Raw genomic sequence first — 18216 nt, forward strand, 5'->3', positions numbered from 1 at the left:
ATAGCTATGCCTAGTCCCTCGTACAGTTTCGACAGCTGGCGATACTTCGGTTGCTCCAAACTTTTGGAGAAAACATACAGGTGTCTTTTCTTCCAGTTTAACCAGTTGGGTGCGAGAAGAAAATTATCAATAAGTAACGTTGTTTTTCCACATCCAGAAGGTCCAACAATGAGGCAGCGAATGTTGTCGGGTAGAAGGTCGCCATCACCATTTTTCCTATCCTGATGTTCCGATGGAAAATCTGGCAGTCGCTTTACCACATCCCAAGCACCTGTTACACAATCACCTCGTTTGCGTCTATCCAACTTTTTTCCTCGAGTCCCAGCCATTCACCAACAGTTTGTCACCTTTTCTACGTAATACTTTTTCAATAAGATACGTGTCGGGGTATTTTGTTTTAGAAAGTTCCTCTTCGTAAAATCTTCCTTTCAGAATTTCCTCGCGATTATCTTTTACTATATAAGTGTGACGGTTTCCGGGTAAGACTCGAACTACGGTAAAAAGTTCCGTACTTCAATTTTTTGTGAAGCCTTTTTCAAACACGCGCTTAAATTTACTGATTCTCACCTGATCTCCAATTTTGTATTTCAGTTTCTTGCTTGTAAATTTGTACTTTGGACAATAAACCGTAGAAATTAAACGCTGCTCGTCAGATTTGTTGACGTCAGCTGGTTTCATGTTTATCGTGCGATGCAAACTGTGATTATAGCTGTTAACGAGTTCCGGAAGCATGTTGAGCCACTTGTAATTCCCCTCAAGCGTGAATCGTTTCCACATGCGTGTTTTGAGAGTTCGGTTGAAACATTCCACTATGCTGGCTTTGATGTGACTAATGGTGGTGTAATGTTGAATATTTTGTTTTTGAATAAATTGCTGAAAGACAGTTGTAGAATTATTTTCCGTTGTCTGTTTGAAAAAATCGAGGTCGCCTGCCACTTTCATTGAAAATAGTTTTGAATGCATCCACAGGTTCCTGTTTTTGCCTTGAGTGGTAAAGCCCACGCAAATTTTGAAAATGTGTCTATAACGGTGAGAAGATAATTGTATCCCTTGTTGATTTTATGTAAATTTTTTAAGTTGCCACTGCTGATTTCCACAAGGTCAGCTTGCCACAGGTCGTCTATGCTTTTGGTTACTACCGCCAATTGTTTGTAGTTTCGCTGTGCAGCTTGTTCACAATAGCCTGCCTAGACATTGTGTGAAAATAAGAATATAGCTTGGATGGGATTTCTGGCTACAGACAATGCCGGGTTTTCTATGTAGAGCTTGTCACCTATTTCTATGTCGATAATTTGAGTGGCATCTTCGGCATAGGCTGACTCACGAGTTTCGGGCTGGGTGAAATCGACCAACTCCACTCCTCTTATTTTAGGCTTGTCACCGATGTTCGTCACAGTCATGGTTGGGTAGTGGGTTGCGTGAGGCAGAGACCAGTAGGAAATCTTGACGAACTGAAGTGTGCAGCGATGAAAAACTGGTGGTAGGCTTTGGCAGGAGTCAGCATGTAGAGTTTGGCACCCGGATGGAAGAGCGAGGAAAATTCTCTGCTTGGAATGCTGTAGAGTTCGATGACAACAGTGGACTTGAGATTGTCGATGCTGGCGTTCAGGGTGTTTACATTGGTTCGAACCTCGCTCTTCACATCTTTCAATCTACTGTTCACCGATTCCAGGTGTTCCTCGATAGCACGGACAACAGTGTCGTAATCGGGCTTGATCACATCAACAATTAGTCTCTTAAATTTTTCGTTTAACTCATGTAGTTGGGTACTGAAATTGGTTATGACCGATTCCTGGCTCGCCTCGATGCTGCCAATTTGCTCTTTCACATTGGTGATAATCTGCTGTAGACTTTCCACGAGTGTCAACTTGGAGCTCTGGGTTGTGAGGTCGTGGATCTGGGTTCTAATTTCCGCAAGCAAGCCATGTAGCTCGCTGATGTTCTGGTTGGTAGGCAAGGTTGCAACAGACTCCCGAAGTGATTCAATTTCGGTTTGGATGTTTTTGATGTCGTCGGATTTGAGTATTCGGTTGAGAGCCCTCTTCACGCTTTTCAATTCCTGCGAGGTAGGCAGGGTGGCCACCGTGTTTTGGAGAGACTCCAAAGCTTTTTTCATCGCGTCCAACTCTGAGGCAGCAGCAGCAGCGTGTATGCCTTCTTGTAATTGTGTTATGTCGTCCTGGGTGGGGGTGGATTGTTGCAAAGTTTCCAACTTAGTCTGTATGTCGTCGATCAAGTGATGAAAATGCGACAACTCGGATTCGGTGTTTAGATTTTCCAACTTGGTGATCTGCTGTTGGACGCTGGCCAGAGTATCCCTGATGCCAGGCAGTTTGGATTCCAGTGCTTCGTGTACGTTTGTCAGATCATTTTTGATGACGGCGAGAGCATCATCAATGTGCGTTATGGTGCCTTGCAGCTTCCCGAAATCCTCATAGGTCTCAAGTTGGTGTTTTATGTTGGCAACACTACGGGCAATGGCGTTCAGCTCGCTGGACGAAGGTAGATTGTCGATGAAGTCCTGTAGCGTTTGGAGTTTAGTTTTGACTTCGGTGATGGCTGCATGCAAAACGTCCGTTTGAAGCTCAGCCTTGATGTTTTCCAACGTAGGAATTTCGAACGATTGAAACTGTTCACGCAATTTGGCAATACTGGCGTTCACGCGATCGTAGTCATCTTGAGTCTTGATGCTCTGGATGATGGTTTGCAGTTCAGTCTGGATGGTGCTCGTTTGGTCCTGCAAGTGTCGCTTCAGCTGTTCCACATCGGAGGTCTGCGTTTGCTGCAGCTCCAAAAATTCGTTCTGCAGCTTGTCTATGCTCAGTGCCAAGTTGTCGAAGTTGTCTATTGATGCGATTTCGGTGTACTTTTGCAGCAGCGATTTAAGCTCGGCGTCGATCTTGAATACGGGATCCAAGCACTGAAACTGCATGCTGGCTATCTCTGACTGGAGGCTGGAGTTGAGCATGGACTGCAGGGCCTGCAGGTCGCTTCGCACCTTCTTGACCCTGAAGTCAAGCATGAGAAGCTCGTCGCCGTGGTTGACGCGTTTTGTGTGGCCAAAAATATCGTTAGGCATTGATGCTATGGTTATTTATTATAGGGTAGGTGATTTTCATTTCTATAAAAAGAGGGATGAGTTTGTCGTAGTCGTCCAAGAGCTCCACGTACAGGCGATCGCCAGCAGATACATCGTACGTAGTGGTACTATCCATCCTATCATGCTTGATGTGATAATGTTCTTGCCAGAGGAAACCTTGGCCTCCCCTTTGTTCTCGGGATTCATGTTGAACTTAAGTTTGCCAGAGATGGGGAACTGGTAATAATTCAAGTTGTTGTTGAATACATAGAAAGTTTTGCCCACGTCATCGTCGTACTGGGTCAGGATGCTATTCAAGTGTATAATTAACAGACCGTTAAGTTAGATAGCATGGAAGCCAGGAGTTTGTTGAAGCTCGACGATGACGTAGGCTGGACGGGCACTTCCATAGCTTGCTTCCTGAAGCCAAACAGGTTCATAGGCATGGTTATTTTATATGCTTGTGTTGATAGATATATATTTGCCAGCCATAAGGTTAGTTGCATGTAAAAAAAATGTTTTTTTTTTGTATGATATAATAATTGATTTTTTTTGTGTACGATTTTTTTTTTAAGTGCATTGTATGCATTTCTTACTACTACTTAAACGATAATGCCCCCAAGGCAATGTGTGGATCCCACAAGACAAAATACATATTTTATCATCATGCTGATGTAATGGTACTTTCCTAACTTTGTTTATTGTAATCACATGGTCTACACTTTGGATTATTTTTTCCAATCGTAGCTGCGGCTTCAATTTCTTCAGACATTCAATATAGTTTTGAAATGAAAGTTTACCAACACCTTTAGCTTTCTTCGTGATGCTGCTCTCAGTTCTTAATGTATACATTTTGGAATGCAAACCAGCAAACTCAAGAATGATGTCACCGTTACCCTCGTGTTTTAATTTACCTAGAACGTTTTTGTTACTAGATGGAATTCCAAATCTGTTCGGTTGAGGGTAGGAAGAAGTATCATAATAATCAAGCAAGGACGGATTTTTTACATCTTCATATAGATTGGATGTTTTAATTCTATAAGTAAAACTGTCGGTGTCCATGTAAAGTAATGAAATGCCATCGTTGTAGAAAGGTTTCATAACATTGTAGTGAAATTGAAACATGTGAAGTTTCGATAACTCTAAAACTGTTGCTCCCACATAAATTGGTTTTCGGAATTTTATCACTTTTATATCTAGATTGGAAAGTAACAGATTCTCGTTGTAAATTTTTCGTGATTTAAGTCTAGGATCAGCCACCCACTTACTGCATTTATTTTCATCTGAAACCAATCTCACGTCCACGCGATTTCTCACGTTCTCCATTGTCTTGCCATATACAGCATTGTTCATCAATTTGAAAAAATCTTTGTCTAAATCGGAAGTGGCAACTGTTCTATGTTGTGTGTTTGTTTCAATGTATGGTTTGAGTCACTCGGAATGTTTAAACCTGAGGACTTCTAATATCCAATACCTTAACACCCATCACAATCAAAAACTGTAGACTTTTGTAATGGAGAATGTATCTTTCTTTTTTCTCCAAAGTTAATAAAAGCTTGCGTTGATTAGAATTAGGTGGACATTTAAGTTCGGGTGCCGGTGGTAAATCGGAAAAAATATCATGCAAATTGTCTGGAAATTCAATATCCACTTCTGCAAAAAAAAACAAATTCACAATCGTCAAAATCAATAATATTTATGGAAGTTGGTTCTATCTATTCGAAACCTCCATAAGGAAGTTTCTGTACCATAGCATATCCATAGAGATTATTAACGTCGATGTAAAAAAATGTAATTTGATGGTTTATTCTCATCATATTTTTCTTCCATGTGCATGTTGTTGGCTTCTGCATGTCTCTTTGCACATTGTACCATCCCACCCCGAATCCCTCTCTCGATGAAAAGTAACATGTCTACATCTGTTAATAATTCTAACTTAATATTTGTTTGCAACAACATTGCAGACCACGCTAATCCCGGGAGGCTGAAGAAATGTGCAGGGTCCAACTTGTAAATAGACATTGACGTTTTCCTGAATGCTTGAAAAACATCTGCAAGTATTGTTACGTCTAATTTCAAGTATGCGTTGTGATAATCTCTGAATATTTTACATTCTAGTTGATCCCACATCAGTTGTGCATGTTCGTATTCTTTGTCCGTAATTCCTCCTTTTCTCAGTTGACTGAAGAATTCTTTTTGAGGAGGGAGAGTGTCGTCATTAAATTTAGATTCATTGTTTACGTATTCATACGGATAAATCCCTTTACTTCTAATCAGTTTTATATCTAGTTTTATATCTATGTTGGGAAAACTAGCTTTCGTAATTTTGAATTGTTCGTCACAGAGTTTACTTGCTAGAGCGTCCAAACTTGCAGAGAGAAATCTGAACGAGTTAAGAAATCTCATCTCTATGGTTTTATTTGTCCCCGAAATCTTAACTTTCTTACTTATAGAAATGTATCGTTCTTCATTTTGAGCAAGAATATATTTTTTTTGTGTGTCATATCCAAGTTTCCGAATTAAGAAATGAAAATCGTAATTCGATCCATTATGAAAAAATATGGGGACAAATTTGGGCTTTTGAATTTTGAGGTTGCAAGCATTACAGATTCAGCTGATGAAACGACCGTCTGTGTGCGAATGGTGAAACACTTTACGATTCTCGTTTGTGAAGTATTGATTGCACACTGGACACTCGACAGTTTCATCAAATATTTTTTGTTCCTCTGATGTCAACAAATTCATCGGTTTGGATATTTGCAAGAAGCTTCCAATTTTCTCAACCTCCTCTTCCATCTTTTCAAAAAAGTGTTCAATAACATTCGGTCCACGGTATACATATGGTTCATTTATTTCATCTTGTCGTATGACAATGTAACCAAAACAATTTGGTTCATGAAGCTGGTATGGCTTTGTGGAGGAAATTTCTGGATTTGGTTTGCAGGTGGACAGTGGCTTCAGAAATGATTCAAAATCTGCAACTATAATGGCTGGATGATCAAACAAAGCCTTGTACATTTTGAATTCTTCGATTTCGTTCTTTTTGGGCATCAACATTCGAGCTGGTTTGTTGTCACTGCAATATATTTCTTGTTCGACACGTTTTTCAATAGCAATTTGCCATGCGGTATATATTTGGTGATTGAATTCTCTTCGATCATTAAACGTGGTCAAACACCTTCGACAAACCTCGATGTGATTTGCATACTTCGTTGCTTGACTTCTGATTAGTCGTGATAGTGAACGAATAAGGCAGTAATGCTGAATATTGTTGTTTGAAATTAAAAGAAGATTAATTATATGAGCATTATTATCGTTGATATTATTTATCCTGATGGGGTGCACAAGATGTTTTTCTGACGTATAAGAATATACATTAATAGCAATGCGTTTTCCATCAGAATCTCGTGCGCGCGACTCGAACTTTGATATGTCTGACAATGCCACGGGGTATTCAATGCTAGACATTACATTTTCAAACTCTGTCTCGTACTGCTTGTAATGATAAACTCGCTCTGGATGATTTTTCCAATGAACAGGATACAGAGCTGCCAAGATGCACCAAAGAAAGCATTTTGAGTCATTTTTTGAATATTTAACACTGCTCTCTTGCTTTGAATGTTCGGTGGTAGGGGAACGTAACTCGATGCAGAAAAAGGCATGAATTTGTTCACGTAAACGGTTAATGTATGAGGACTACCACATAAAGACCATCCCGACCCCTTAGCCTCGAAAGTGTCATGTTTCATAATCAACTCATTTGACAGATTAGAGTAAAACTCGTCCAAATTTTCAACATCTGCCAAATAAAGAGCCTGGTTTTTGGTACGATGATAAAAAACTTTTGTTGTACCATCGACTTTCTCCTATTCGGAACATAAATCAACGTATACTTTTATGGAATTATTTTCAAGATTACTTTTCAAAGTATTCAGTACAAAAGTTTTCGCTTCATGCAAGAAACTAGGAATGTCACGGCAGTTTGACCATTAAATGCAGACCTAACTGGTTTATATTTATTATTTAATTTAATTTGGGTATAATTTAACAATACAGGGAATTTCTCCAATTCGTTTGAATTTTCGGTTACTTACTAATTTGGGTCTCCTAATCACGAATCTGCACTTAAAATTTGGCGCTCACGTATAGAAATTCCTGAATTATGTGGAATTAACACCGGTATGGTTGTCAATACACTACTGTTGTAGCCATGTTTGATGTTGACAAGTGAGGTTCGGTATTCGTTGCATACTTGTTGCTGTGTCTACAGCGTTGCCGTATTGTTACTTTCTCATTTGGGTATCATTGATCGTAGCAGAATGGAGGCGGAAAGCAGCGAAAAGATCGTGAATGTGGTTCAATTATTGAAATGGAGTACGGAAGATGATGGATGTGGGTTGATAAAGAAATTAATGGGTTTTGGTGTTCTTCCGAAAGAAGGGAGTTACAAGTGTCCAAGGGGACACATTCTGCAATTATATAAAGACAGTACGACAATTGACAAGTACAAATGGAAGTGCAGCACGAAGGTTAAGTGCAGGAAGAAGAAATCCACGCCGTGCAATTACTCTGTTTCAATACGAAAAGGAACATTTTTCGCAAGGTCGAAGTTGACCTTGTTGCAAATATGCATTTTTGTAAGGCTATGGGTTGCTAATTGTGCCTTAAATATCATATGCGAGGAGGCAGAAATATCCGAGAAAACAGGTGTTGATTGGGCATCGTTCTGCAGGGAAGTTGTAGAACATTACTTTGATAAGGAACGTGAAAAGATTGGAGGTGTGGGGAAGATTGTAGAGATAGATGAATCTAAGTTCGGAAAAAGAAAATACCATCGTGGACATCGAGTGGAAGGACAATGGGTATTTGGAGGCGTGGAAAGAGGAAGTGGGCGATGTTTTTTGGTGCCTGTGGAGAAGAGAGACGCTGAGACCTTAATATCAGTTATTAAGGAGTGGATTTTGCCCGGAACTACCATCATTTCGGACTGTTGGAAAGCGTATGACCAGCTAAAGAATGAGGGTTACGAACACCTACAGGTCAACCACAGCATCAACTTCGTTGATGAAGCCACTGGAGCGCACACTAATACTATAGAGTCCACGTGGAGGAAAGCCAAAGTCACCTTGAATGCATTTGGAACGAAGAAAATTTTTTTCGCTGGATATCTTGCCAAATACATGTTTATGAAAAGGTGCCTTGAAATACGGACGGATCGGACTTTGGAATTTTTTAAACTTGCTGGAATTTTGTATAATCCAATAAGCTCGGAGGAGAATGGCGATAGTGACGATGGCAGTGTGGAGGGAGAAGATGTTGTGGATTGCGGCTTCGAATAGAGGTAAGTTTGGCAACGGTGCTCTTCCTAGTGTTGTACGAATAGTTATACCAATTGCATGTAATCTGTGAATTGCATGGAGCGTTCATTTGGATGTGAGAAAATGGCATCTTGAAAAGTGTGGATTACATGTTTCTTCCAGGATTTATTGACGGTAAGGATAGGTTACGTTAGTTAGAATAACTGAAATGTATGCAATTTGTTCGAAATTCGGTGTACTTACTAATTTTGGTGTGGTAATCAAGACTGTGCAGTTCTCCTTTGAGGTATCATTTAACAATACAGGGAATTTCTCCATTTTGTTTGAAATTCGGCATACTCACTAATTTTGGCCTCCTATCACGAATCTGCAGTCAAAATTTGGCGACCACGTATAAATTTCGCGCTTATTTGGGGGCAGGTGAATCCGGCCAATTTCTAACATGCCCTTAACAGGGAGTCTATAGATATAGGCGGGGCCGCGATAGCGGTTGGGGGCGGTAAGTCGATTACCCCAGGGGCGGAGCCCGGAACCGGCGGGAAATTCGGAAATCGAGGGTGTGGAAATAAGAACTTAATTTCGATTATTTTGCTATTTCCACGTGTGAGCGCCAAATTTTGACTGCAGATTCGTGATTAGGGGGCCAAAATTAGTGAGTATGCCGAATTTCAAACAAAATGGAGAAATTCCCTGTATTGTAAAATCGCTCCTTAATTTGTTTTGGAGCAGAAGCTTCAGCTTCAGAATAATCAATTTTTCTTTTCAATGTTCCTTCTCCGGTCGATGGTTTGCAAATTTTCAAATATCTACTTAGATGTGGAATGCTAATTTCTTTTCCACATTGAGCACAGGCTTTAGCAGGTAACAAACGATTTGCTCCGTTACACCTTGTCTTATGTATCGATAAATTATTTTTTGAAATTAGTTTCCCACAAGTGACACATTTGATCTTATCATTCTTACGAGTAAAACAGGTAGGTGATTCCATTTTTTTATATGCTTTAAAATATGAGCAAACAAACGGTAGAAATTTCAGATATGTTATTTATATAAAATTTAAATTTTTTTATATAAAATTTAATGGGATATCACCAACTTAAAATTCAACCTGATAATACTATTCCCTATGAAAAACTCTTATGACCTTACTTGGGTTTTTCTGCCAAATTATATGCTTCTAGTCTCTTATACTTTGGTGGAGCCCGTTCAGGTTCTATCCCCTACGATGTGGGTTCCTCTGCCGATCCAGCAAAGGTGAGAAATCAGCACTGTGCTCTGACTTATATAGATTTATAGAGCCAATAGAAATCTTGCTTACTTAAACCAATCAGAAAATGCCACGTATAAATTATTAGTCAATCAAAATCTGTTTTTTTAGCTATAATATAAAAGAAATGCAAAATATCCCAGTTTCAATTCGATCCATCTGTCTGAATCGAAGAAACCGACAATTTGTATATTCCCATATCACTGTATGCTTGCCCTCCTATTAGCACCTCTTTTGCTGCTGTTGCTCAATTAATTTTCACTAATTGGCAATTTTCTTGAAGAGGTCTAATAGAACAAGATACTGCGGTATGAGAAATATGCAAATTTAAAGATATTTTAGCTAATTACGCCGGCATAAGCTAAGTTCGTATTGCTAGAAGGCCTTCGTCGTTGCAAGTCACCTAACCCATTCACTGGCAAAAAGAGTTAAAAATGTTGACGTACTGAAAAAAAAAAACTTGTCCCCCTCAAGCATTCATCGAGTTCCAACATTTGCGCATAAATGGCTCTGTTATTGCAAATGAATAACTTACTGAATTTTATTGCCCAATTCACTTACCATGAGGTCTACAGTGGAGGGGTGTGAATGGAGTGCTAAAAAAGCTTTGGGAAGGTAAAAAATCAGTATGATAATGGGAATGTTGGTGGGTTGGAGTTTAAATTTTATACATGTGCACAGGGGAAACTTTACTTTTTTTTTTTTTATCTGTGAAGGTTCTAAGGTGGGTGAACATGTGAAAAGCACTAGTATACACATAGACCAAAGTTACATGGTTCTAGCTCCCATAGGAGTCGAGATACTCAACGTCTTATAAAAATGTCTTAAGACAAATATCTTAATCTTTAAGAAAGTAGACTTCTGGTCTGTCAAGATGTTACTTCCAGTCTGTCAAGAAAATTTTCTTAAGACAAATATCTTAAGACGTTTTCTAAGACATTAATTTTCTTGGCTCCTAATGATAATTATAGGTTTGTTGGATAGAGTTTGACGAAAACTTCTCGACTAGCAAACAAAATTAATTCCATCCTCTCAAGTTTCGGAAATATATACATTTTTTAATTTTTTAAGAAACTTGATTTGCTGGCTTAGTTTTGACCCTAATTCGAAAATTTTAATAGCATTCGATAAAAAATTAGAAGTAGTCTACAATAAAATCCATAAAAAAATCATCAAAATCATCAAAATATGTCACAACTGAGGTTAAATACTAGGCATACCTACAATGGTGGGTGTTGAACCAATAGGTTTCCACTACTTCAAAGCTCCGTAAAAACCTTTGACCATGTGAAAATAAATAATCTCACTTCCGCAGAATGGATTGTAGAGTTAGTTGTCTTCACAGCTAATGTTGTGCTGCTGATGGGCTGCCGATGGCTGGTACTGGCCCCGCCAACTTGCTTCCTCCCTCCCCCCTCCTTTTCCCCACTACTCCTCCATTATTACATCATTCCTCCACCTTGGAACTCCTCTATCATCATGAACGTTCGTGTCATTTCTTTCGTTACATTAAAGCCTATTTGTTTTTATCTTATTCCATTTTTTTAACCTCTTTCCCCATCTTTCCTCTACATTCCCTTTCTTCAACGTTTTACAGTTTTATAATTGGTTAACCTATTTTTTAACAGATTGCCGAGCATGTTTCAGGACCGCATGTTTTATCTTACAAACCACTTCACCTTGTTTCCTGGTCAAACAGACACAGCATAATCTGCCACAAAGCCTGACGAAGAGGACAGTGTATTTTTCGAGAATTGCGCAAAATCTTACTTTTTGTGATTACAGCGCCAGCTATCACAAATCCAAAAAAACAGTTTCAGACACAACCTTTGTTTTTTTGTCTGGAGAATCTGAATCTGCAATAAAAAATGGGGGTTCCCATTTGAGATTGTACAGTTGCCCCTCACCCCATCCCCTGGAGGTAAGGTGGGGGTTGGAGTTTGGCATCATTGGATGAGCCCCTTTGAGACGAACAAATTTCATTCAGAAGTTTATTTTGATCAGATGCGTACTTTTCGAGATATTTAGTTGTGTCAAGCTAAAAAAACTCACCCGGTATTTAGTGTCATAGAAAAGGCTGTTTATGTTTGGAGAAATTTTTGTTGTATGTAGGAATTGCATAGTAAATCCGCTAGAAAGTGGAAAATTTTGCATTGTTTATGAAGATTGTGCATCATATGAACGTCTGTCTTAGTTTTTACATCACAGAGATGTGTTACACCCGAGAAATTAGTGATTTTATGTTTATATTATCAGTTATGACATCATGACGTCATTCTTCGAATATGCACTTGTTTTGTGCATTTAGAACTAATTTATTTTTTAAAAAAACTGGTGTGAAATAAGACGAATTAAACATATGCTGGTCACATGTCGTTGCTAATGTTTTGCTTATTTGTGGTTTCCGCTTGTAGAAATAAATTTCAAGGTATGCATGTGATTTTGTTGCAATGTTTCCTTGTATGTGCGATGGATTTATTTGACAAGGTATTTGATGGTTTGGTAATTTGCACATTATTATGGGTGTTGGTTTGCATGCTGATACTAATCTGACGTATTGTTAGGTTAGGAATGTTGGTTTGATGCTGCTAGTAATTTTACGTTATTCTCGAATTTTTGCGTCTAGAATGAAATTATACTGAAAAATAGTGAAAATGGGTTGTGTAAGAAATTGGAGGAGCCGTTAACCTACTGAACCCCCTCTAGAATTATGTTGAATTTTTTTTTAATCGGCAGGTTTTGATGTTTTATGTAATATTAAATTGGTTTCAGCAGGTGGAAAACGCAAATAATAGATACATTTGATCCATATGTATGGCCTGCGTATATAATTGTTTAGGGTGTATGGTAAGTCACCGGCCCCATTCCAGTTCTGAATTCCCGAAATATGTATCACTTTCAATGAATTAAAAAGATATTCCCTTCCCTTCCATTCAATAGGTTACCTTCAAAATGGCAATAAAAACATCATTAAATTGAAAAACACTACTTTCAACAGCAAAAATCATGATTATAAACATGTCTGGAAAAATTTCATTTTTGGACTGGAAATGTCGGGGAATTTCATAATAAAAAAATCATAGCTACCCTGAAAGAATTAAAAAAATAAAATAAAATCTTTCTCAGTAAAATTAATCTACTTTTTTTATTCCTCTAGGTAATGAATTTACCAATTTTATGAACATGTTACCTCAGCCAAATACCATTGTCTGGTTCTGTCTTAAGCTTGATGTTAGTAATTTCTTAAGATATATATTGCTTACTGAATACCTGTAATTTGAGATAGTCACCTGTGTAACGAATTTTGCAGTTTGGAGGAGACCAAGGATGAACCATATGCTTGGGAAGCTCGAGAATTTCTCCGAAAAAAGCTCATTGGGCAAGAAGTTGTATACACTGTGGAGAGACCAAACACTACTCGTGATTATGGTACCATATTCTTTGGGAAAAGTAAGTAGATGGTTTCTAATCTCTGTATAGATAAAATCAATATTTCTATAAACAATGTTGTCACTTGCTGCTTGAAATTGAAGCAGCTCCATTTTTCTGTATCTTACATTGTGTGCTTTCTTTCATAACCATCTCTCGGCTAGTTGTGCTTTCTAGGCTCCTTTATACTTGGACCAGTAGGCTGCATAGCAACAAAATAATTATAATTAAGTTACTCACGTTTTCTGCGAAGCTGTTTTACATTATTTTCTATTAATTTCGGTAGCCACTTCCACCATCCTCGTTGGAATGAGGTGGAACAAGGATGGTAGCTGTGGCTACTGAAATTAATAGAAAATAATGTAAACAGCTTCGTGGAAAATGTGAGTACCTTCATTATCTATACCGCATCTCTCATTCCCATAGTATGAAAATAATTATGGCAATTCTAGCCAAAGCAACATTGCATAACTGCCAGATATCTTGAAATACAATGTACACTCATGTTCAAATAAAGTGACATATTTGAGGTTGGATAGCTGAAGTATGTACCACTGTATCTGAACAGGGTGTACATAAGAATATTAAAAAATACCTGTTGTGATCACAAAATACAGGTTTTGTTTCCTTGGTGCACAATAAATTTAAACTTTGAATTTTGCATAATTTCCAGGATAGTTAAACTTGTGAAAGTGAGTGTCATTTTTGAGGACTCCATAAAAGATCAAAATGCTGGGAAAGTATCGGTAAAAAGATCCAACCAATACTTTCTTGTGCCAAAGTGGCACAAATGTGATGCTATGTAAAAATACAAATACAGGCCAGTTCTGTTTTCTGCCCGTAATATTTCTGCATCCTCTTGTGCACACAATCTTATTTCAGACACACATGCAAATGTTCCTAACAACTGCAAATCTCTAATGTAATTACTTCTGTAAGCTTGTTTTCATAACCAAATAACTATAATTAAGGGTTTGTGTGATTTAACCCTAGAAAGCACAAGGTTTTATAATACATAATTAGTGTAACTAGGGTTCGTTGGGCCCCCATAAGATACTATAGCATTTTTTCAATTAAGGGGAGGAGATACCGTTATGCACCAATTGTGCATTTATTTCAATATCGCCCGAATGGACAATGCTACTAAAAAAAACCCTGGGTGTATCCAAGAGTATGAATTTCTCTCCATGTTTCAAGCGGAAGGTTTTTTTTATGTTGATTATTAAGCTGGACAACATGTTTGAAAAAATATGATGAATAAGAATTTTCGGAATCACATGTATTCCTTAGGGGGAATCAACTTCCAACATGAAGTTACGGCTAATCAAATGGAAGTTTCGACTTTTCCGCTGTTGAAATTCATCTTTGAACTACCCTCTTCCCGTTGACATCTCTTTCTATTCCATCAGAAGTTTTATATTCCCAAGAGAACGAATCAAATCATACTCCCATATGATCAATGCTTTTCTCCTTGCCTCCTGGCAGTGTTGCCAAACCTGACTCGCATAGAAGAACTAAATTTCACCTTAAATTAAAACTGACTTTCATGGAGCTAGATTTACGCCTTCTAGGGTAATGTTAGTTGTCAAAGGGGTGGTGACAATTTATTCTTAAGTTTTCAACATCTAGATCTGGCGGCATCACCCATCTCAATAATCCACCGATGGTGGTATGAAATAGAAAGTAGAAAATTCCCTGATAACAATATTATATCTGAACAATATCACGTCACATGCAAAATATATAATTATGACAAAAGTTGGGCTATGTGGGCCAGAACCAGTGATGGCATCATAGTGGGGCACGGGGGTGAGCGTCCCAGTTCACAGCCGAATGAGTTCACGAAAGAACCAGATCTGGCTCCAAGAGAGCTAAGTTGGCACACCGCCACAGAAGACACTCGTGGAAACTGTATTATCATCACTGATTACTTTTTACATTTCATGCACACTTTTTTCGAGAATGAATGTTCTGAATAAACGTGTCCTTTGCAAGTGTCGGATGTTTGTCTCTGTTTCCTACTTCTATTGTGGGGACAAAGGAAGCATATTTTCTTTTGATGTGGTTCTTATGATGACTCCCTGCTTGTTGTTGGTAGTGTTGTTTGAATAGCCTTCACGGTCGAATGATGCAGTCCAAGGTTCGATCTTCTTCTTATGTGATCTTCTTCTAAGGATTTGGTAAGATCTACCAAAAACAGTCTTCTTCTTTTCTGCTTCGTTTCCTCCCACTCTGGATATAGATTTATCCAAGTAACATAAGATGCAACTCCACAAACATCGATGAGATTCATAAAAAAAGCTGCTGGCCAGCGTTTTGTTTTGCGTTTGCATGAATAGGTATGTACCATTTGATCTAGTGTGTTCACACCACCCTTGGTTTCGTTGTAGTACAAAATCACGTCTGGCTTCTTAGATACCTCAATTATGATATCAGGTGTATGGTGCATGCTGCTTAGGAGAATCACAGCCTTTCCTGGGGCTGGGACGTAGGATAGAAGTGTAACATCTTTAGTGAATCCAAAGTGTGAAGATTCCACTTCTCTACTGTTATTGGGCTTGAATTCAGAAAGTATAAAAGTTTTGTTTTTTCTTACTGTACCAACTAGTGTTTGACCATTGTGGAGAAGTTGCTGCCCAAGTTGTAAAGTAGTAAAATAATAATCACAAGTTATGCTCCTCTTTGTGGGGTTGTAAGGCTCAGAAAGATGTAGAGTGACTGTTTCCCCTAAATTTGAAGATTTACTTTTACCTTATTTTCTCAAATATGGTAACCCCTTCAATGGGTAAAATGTTTTAGTTTACAATCCAAAATATTTTAATTCCATATTTGTCTGGTTTAGAAGGTATGTATTGCCGAAATGAACAGTGCCCCCTGAATGGTACTAGTTGCAAGCAAATCCTTGAACCTATTCTGACTCATTGTAGCACAGAAAATGGGCTGTCCATATTTCGGATTCCACAGTGCTGCAACGCTGAGGTGGTTGTACTTCATATGCCCTGCAGTCATCAACAAACCTCTGAATGCTTTCACTTCAGTGGCATCACATGGTTTCCACAAATTAGGTTTGCCTTTCAATTTATAAACTCTTTCTGCTTCCTCATTTGTATATTTCGTAATATCAACAACACCACCTTGTGATAAAAATAGTTCAAAACTAATTAATTTTCAAGGGGGAAGAACCACTTTTGATAATGGGGATTTTTATTATGTTTGAAGATCTCACTTCGGAAACTGGTAGTGGATTCTTGCTCCACTCAAACTTATTTTTTCCAATGTACTTGTCACCACTGTCTGCTGAAAATATTTCTTTCTTCTCCATCACTTTCACAATCACTTTCACTGGAAAAGTCACCTCGTTCGGATTCAACGCTCACATGATCATCTTCACTTGTTACATCATCTTGCGGATTATAATCACTTTCGTCGCTTTCAGGAAAATCTCCAGTGGCATCTTCCTCATCATCTACTTCTAAATATTGGCATTTATCCTCCTCCTTCAGTTTCGACATGTTGACTGACTTGGACCCTTAATTTTCATTTACCAGTAGTATCGATACTAGAAGAAAAAAAAAACCCTTTGCATTAGGTTACATAACAGGAATGCCACCAATACTACTACTACTATAACTGCTACTTCTGCATACTACAACAACTAAAAATAATAGTAATAACAACGGAAATGATGATAGTATTAAAAAAACTCAAACAACATTAACTCAAAAAACATAACACAACAAAGATAATTACAGTGGTCCATCAGACCCTCGTTATGCCTTTGCGTCTCTAAACACGACTTGTAGCAATAACTAAATGAAAATCACCAGAAACAATCTGAGATTTTTCCCGAATGTTCATTCCCCTATGTTCGAGGAATACAAGAAGCCTTGCCGATAAACATAAACTATTATAAATTATATCTGGTATGTAATAACGAAAGGGGTCCATTGTACCCCCCTTGAGCTTTCTAGGGTTAAATGTTTGTGAACTGACTTAGCATGATGTCATAGTGGTAATATATATATATTTTTTAAGGTAGCGTATGTTCTCCTGAAACATCACACACAAACTGTGTTTTTATGCTTGTTATAACCATAGACTACAAAAGTAATAATGGTAATGTCATTGTATTGTAATCAAGGAATCTGTCCTGGGGATGGATGTTCATTGTGTCCGTTCATCATTGTCATCATATCATCCTCATCTTCACAATTAGCCAAATGTGGCAGAAATGCGAAGTAAACAATACCAACGAATGAATTAATCAAGAGATCCTGGATTCAATACCCAGCACACGCACTCACTCACTCACGCACTCACGCACTCACTCACGCACTCACTCACTCACTCACTCACGCGCTCACTCGCTCGCTCACTCGCTCACTCTCTCACTCTCTCTCTCTCTCTCTCTCTCTCTCTCGCGCACGCACGCACGCACGCACGCACGCACGCAGAGACAGACAGTCAGAGGTCCTCATTAGCTTCTGTGTGTATAAGGTGCATTTTAAAAAAAGAAAATTCCATGTGAATTACTAATGAAACATTCCAATCTCAAGAACTGCCTCAATCTCAATACCCAGCACACGCACTCACTCTCTCTCTCTCTCACTCACTCTCTCTCTCTCTCACTCACTCTCTCTCTCACTCACTCTCTCTCTCACTCACTCTCTCTCTCTCGCTCTCACGCACGCACGCACGCACGCACGCACGCACGCACGCACGCACGCACGCACGCACGCACGCACGCACGCACGCACGCACGCACGCACGCACGCACGCACGCACGCACGCACGCACGCACGCACGCACGCACGCACGCACGCACGCACGCACGCACGCACGCACGCACGCACGCACGCACGCACGCACGCACGCACGCACGCACGCACGCACGCACGCACGCACGCACGCACGCACGCACGCACGCACGCACGCACGCACGCACGCACGCACGCACGCACGCACGCACGCACGCACGCACGCACGCACGCACGCACGCACGCACGCACGCACGCACGCACGCACGCACGCACGCACGCACGCACGCACGCACGCACGCACGCACGCACGCACGCACGCACGCACGCACGCACGCACGCACGCACGCACGCACGCACGCACGC

General features: G+C 39.3%; 1 protein-coding gene across 1 annotated transcript in view; it reads left to right on the forward strand.

Moving 5' to 3' along the window:
• The window catches only part of LOC145983432 (staphylococcal nuclease domain-containing protein 1-like), a 38974-nt gene extending 22796 nt beyond the window's left edge, over positions 1-16178 (forward strand). The window contains exons 3-4 of the mRNA XM_083116542.1: positions 12975-13114; positions 16021-16178. Coding sequence (XP_082972668.1) covers positions 12975-13114; positions 16021-16178 — 298 coding nt within the window. The remainder of the gene's footprint in view (positions 1-12974; positions 13115-16020) is intronic.
• Positions 16179-18216: the final 2038 nt, after the last annotated feature.

The sequence above is a fragment of the Lepisma saccharinum genome, unplaced genomic scaffold, assembly GCF_977018435.1.
Source record: "Lepisma saccharinum unplaced genomic scaffold, izLepSacc3.1 HAP1_SCAFFOLD_930, whole genome shotgun sequence".
NCBI classification, from domain to species: Eukaryota; Metazoa; Arthropoda; class Insecta; order Zygentoma; family Lepismatidae; genus Lepisma; species Lepisma saccharinum.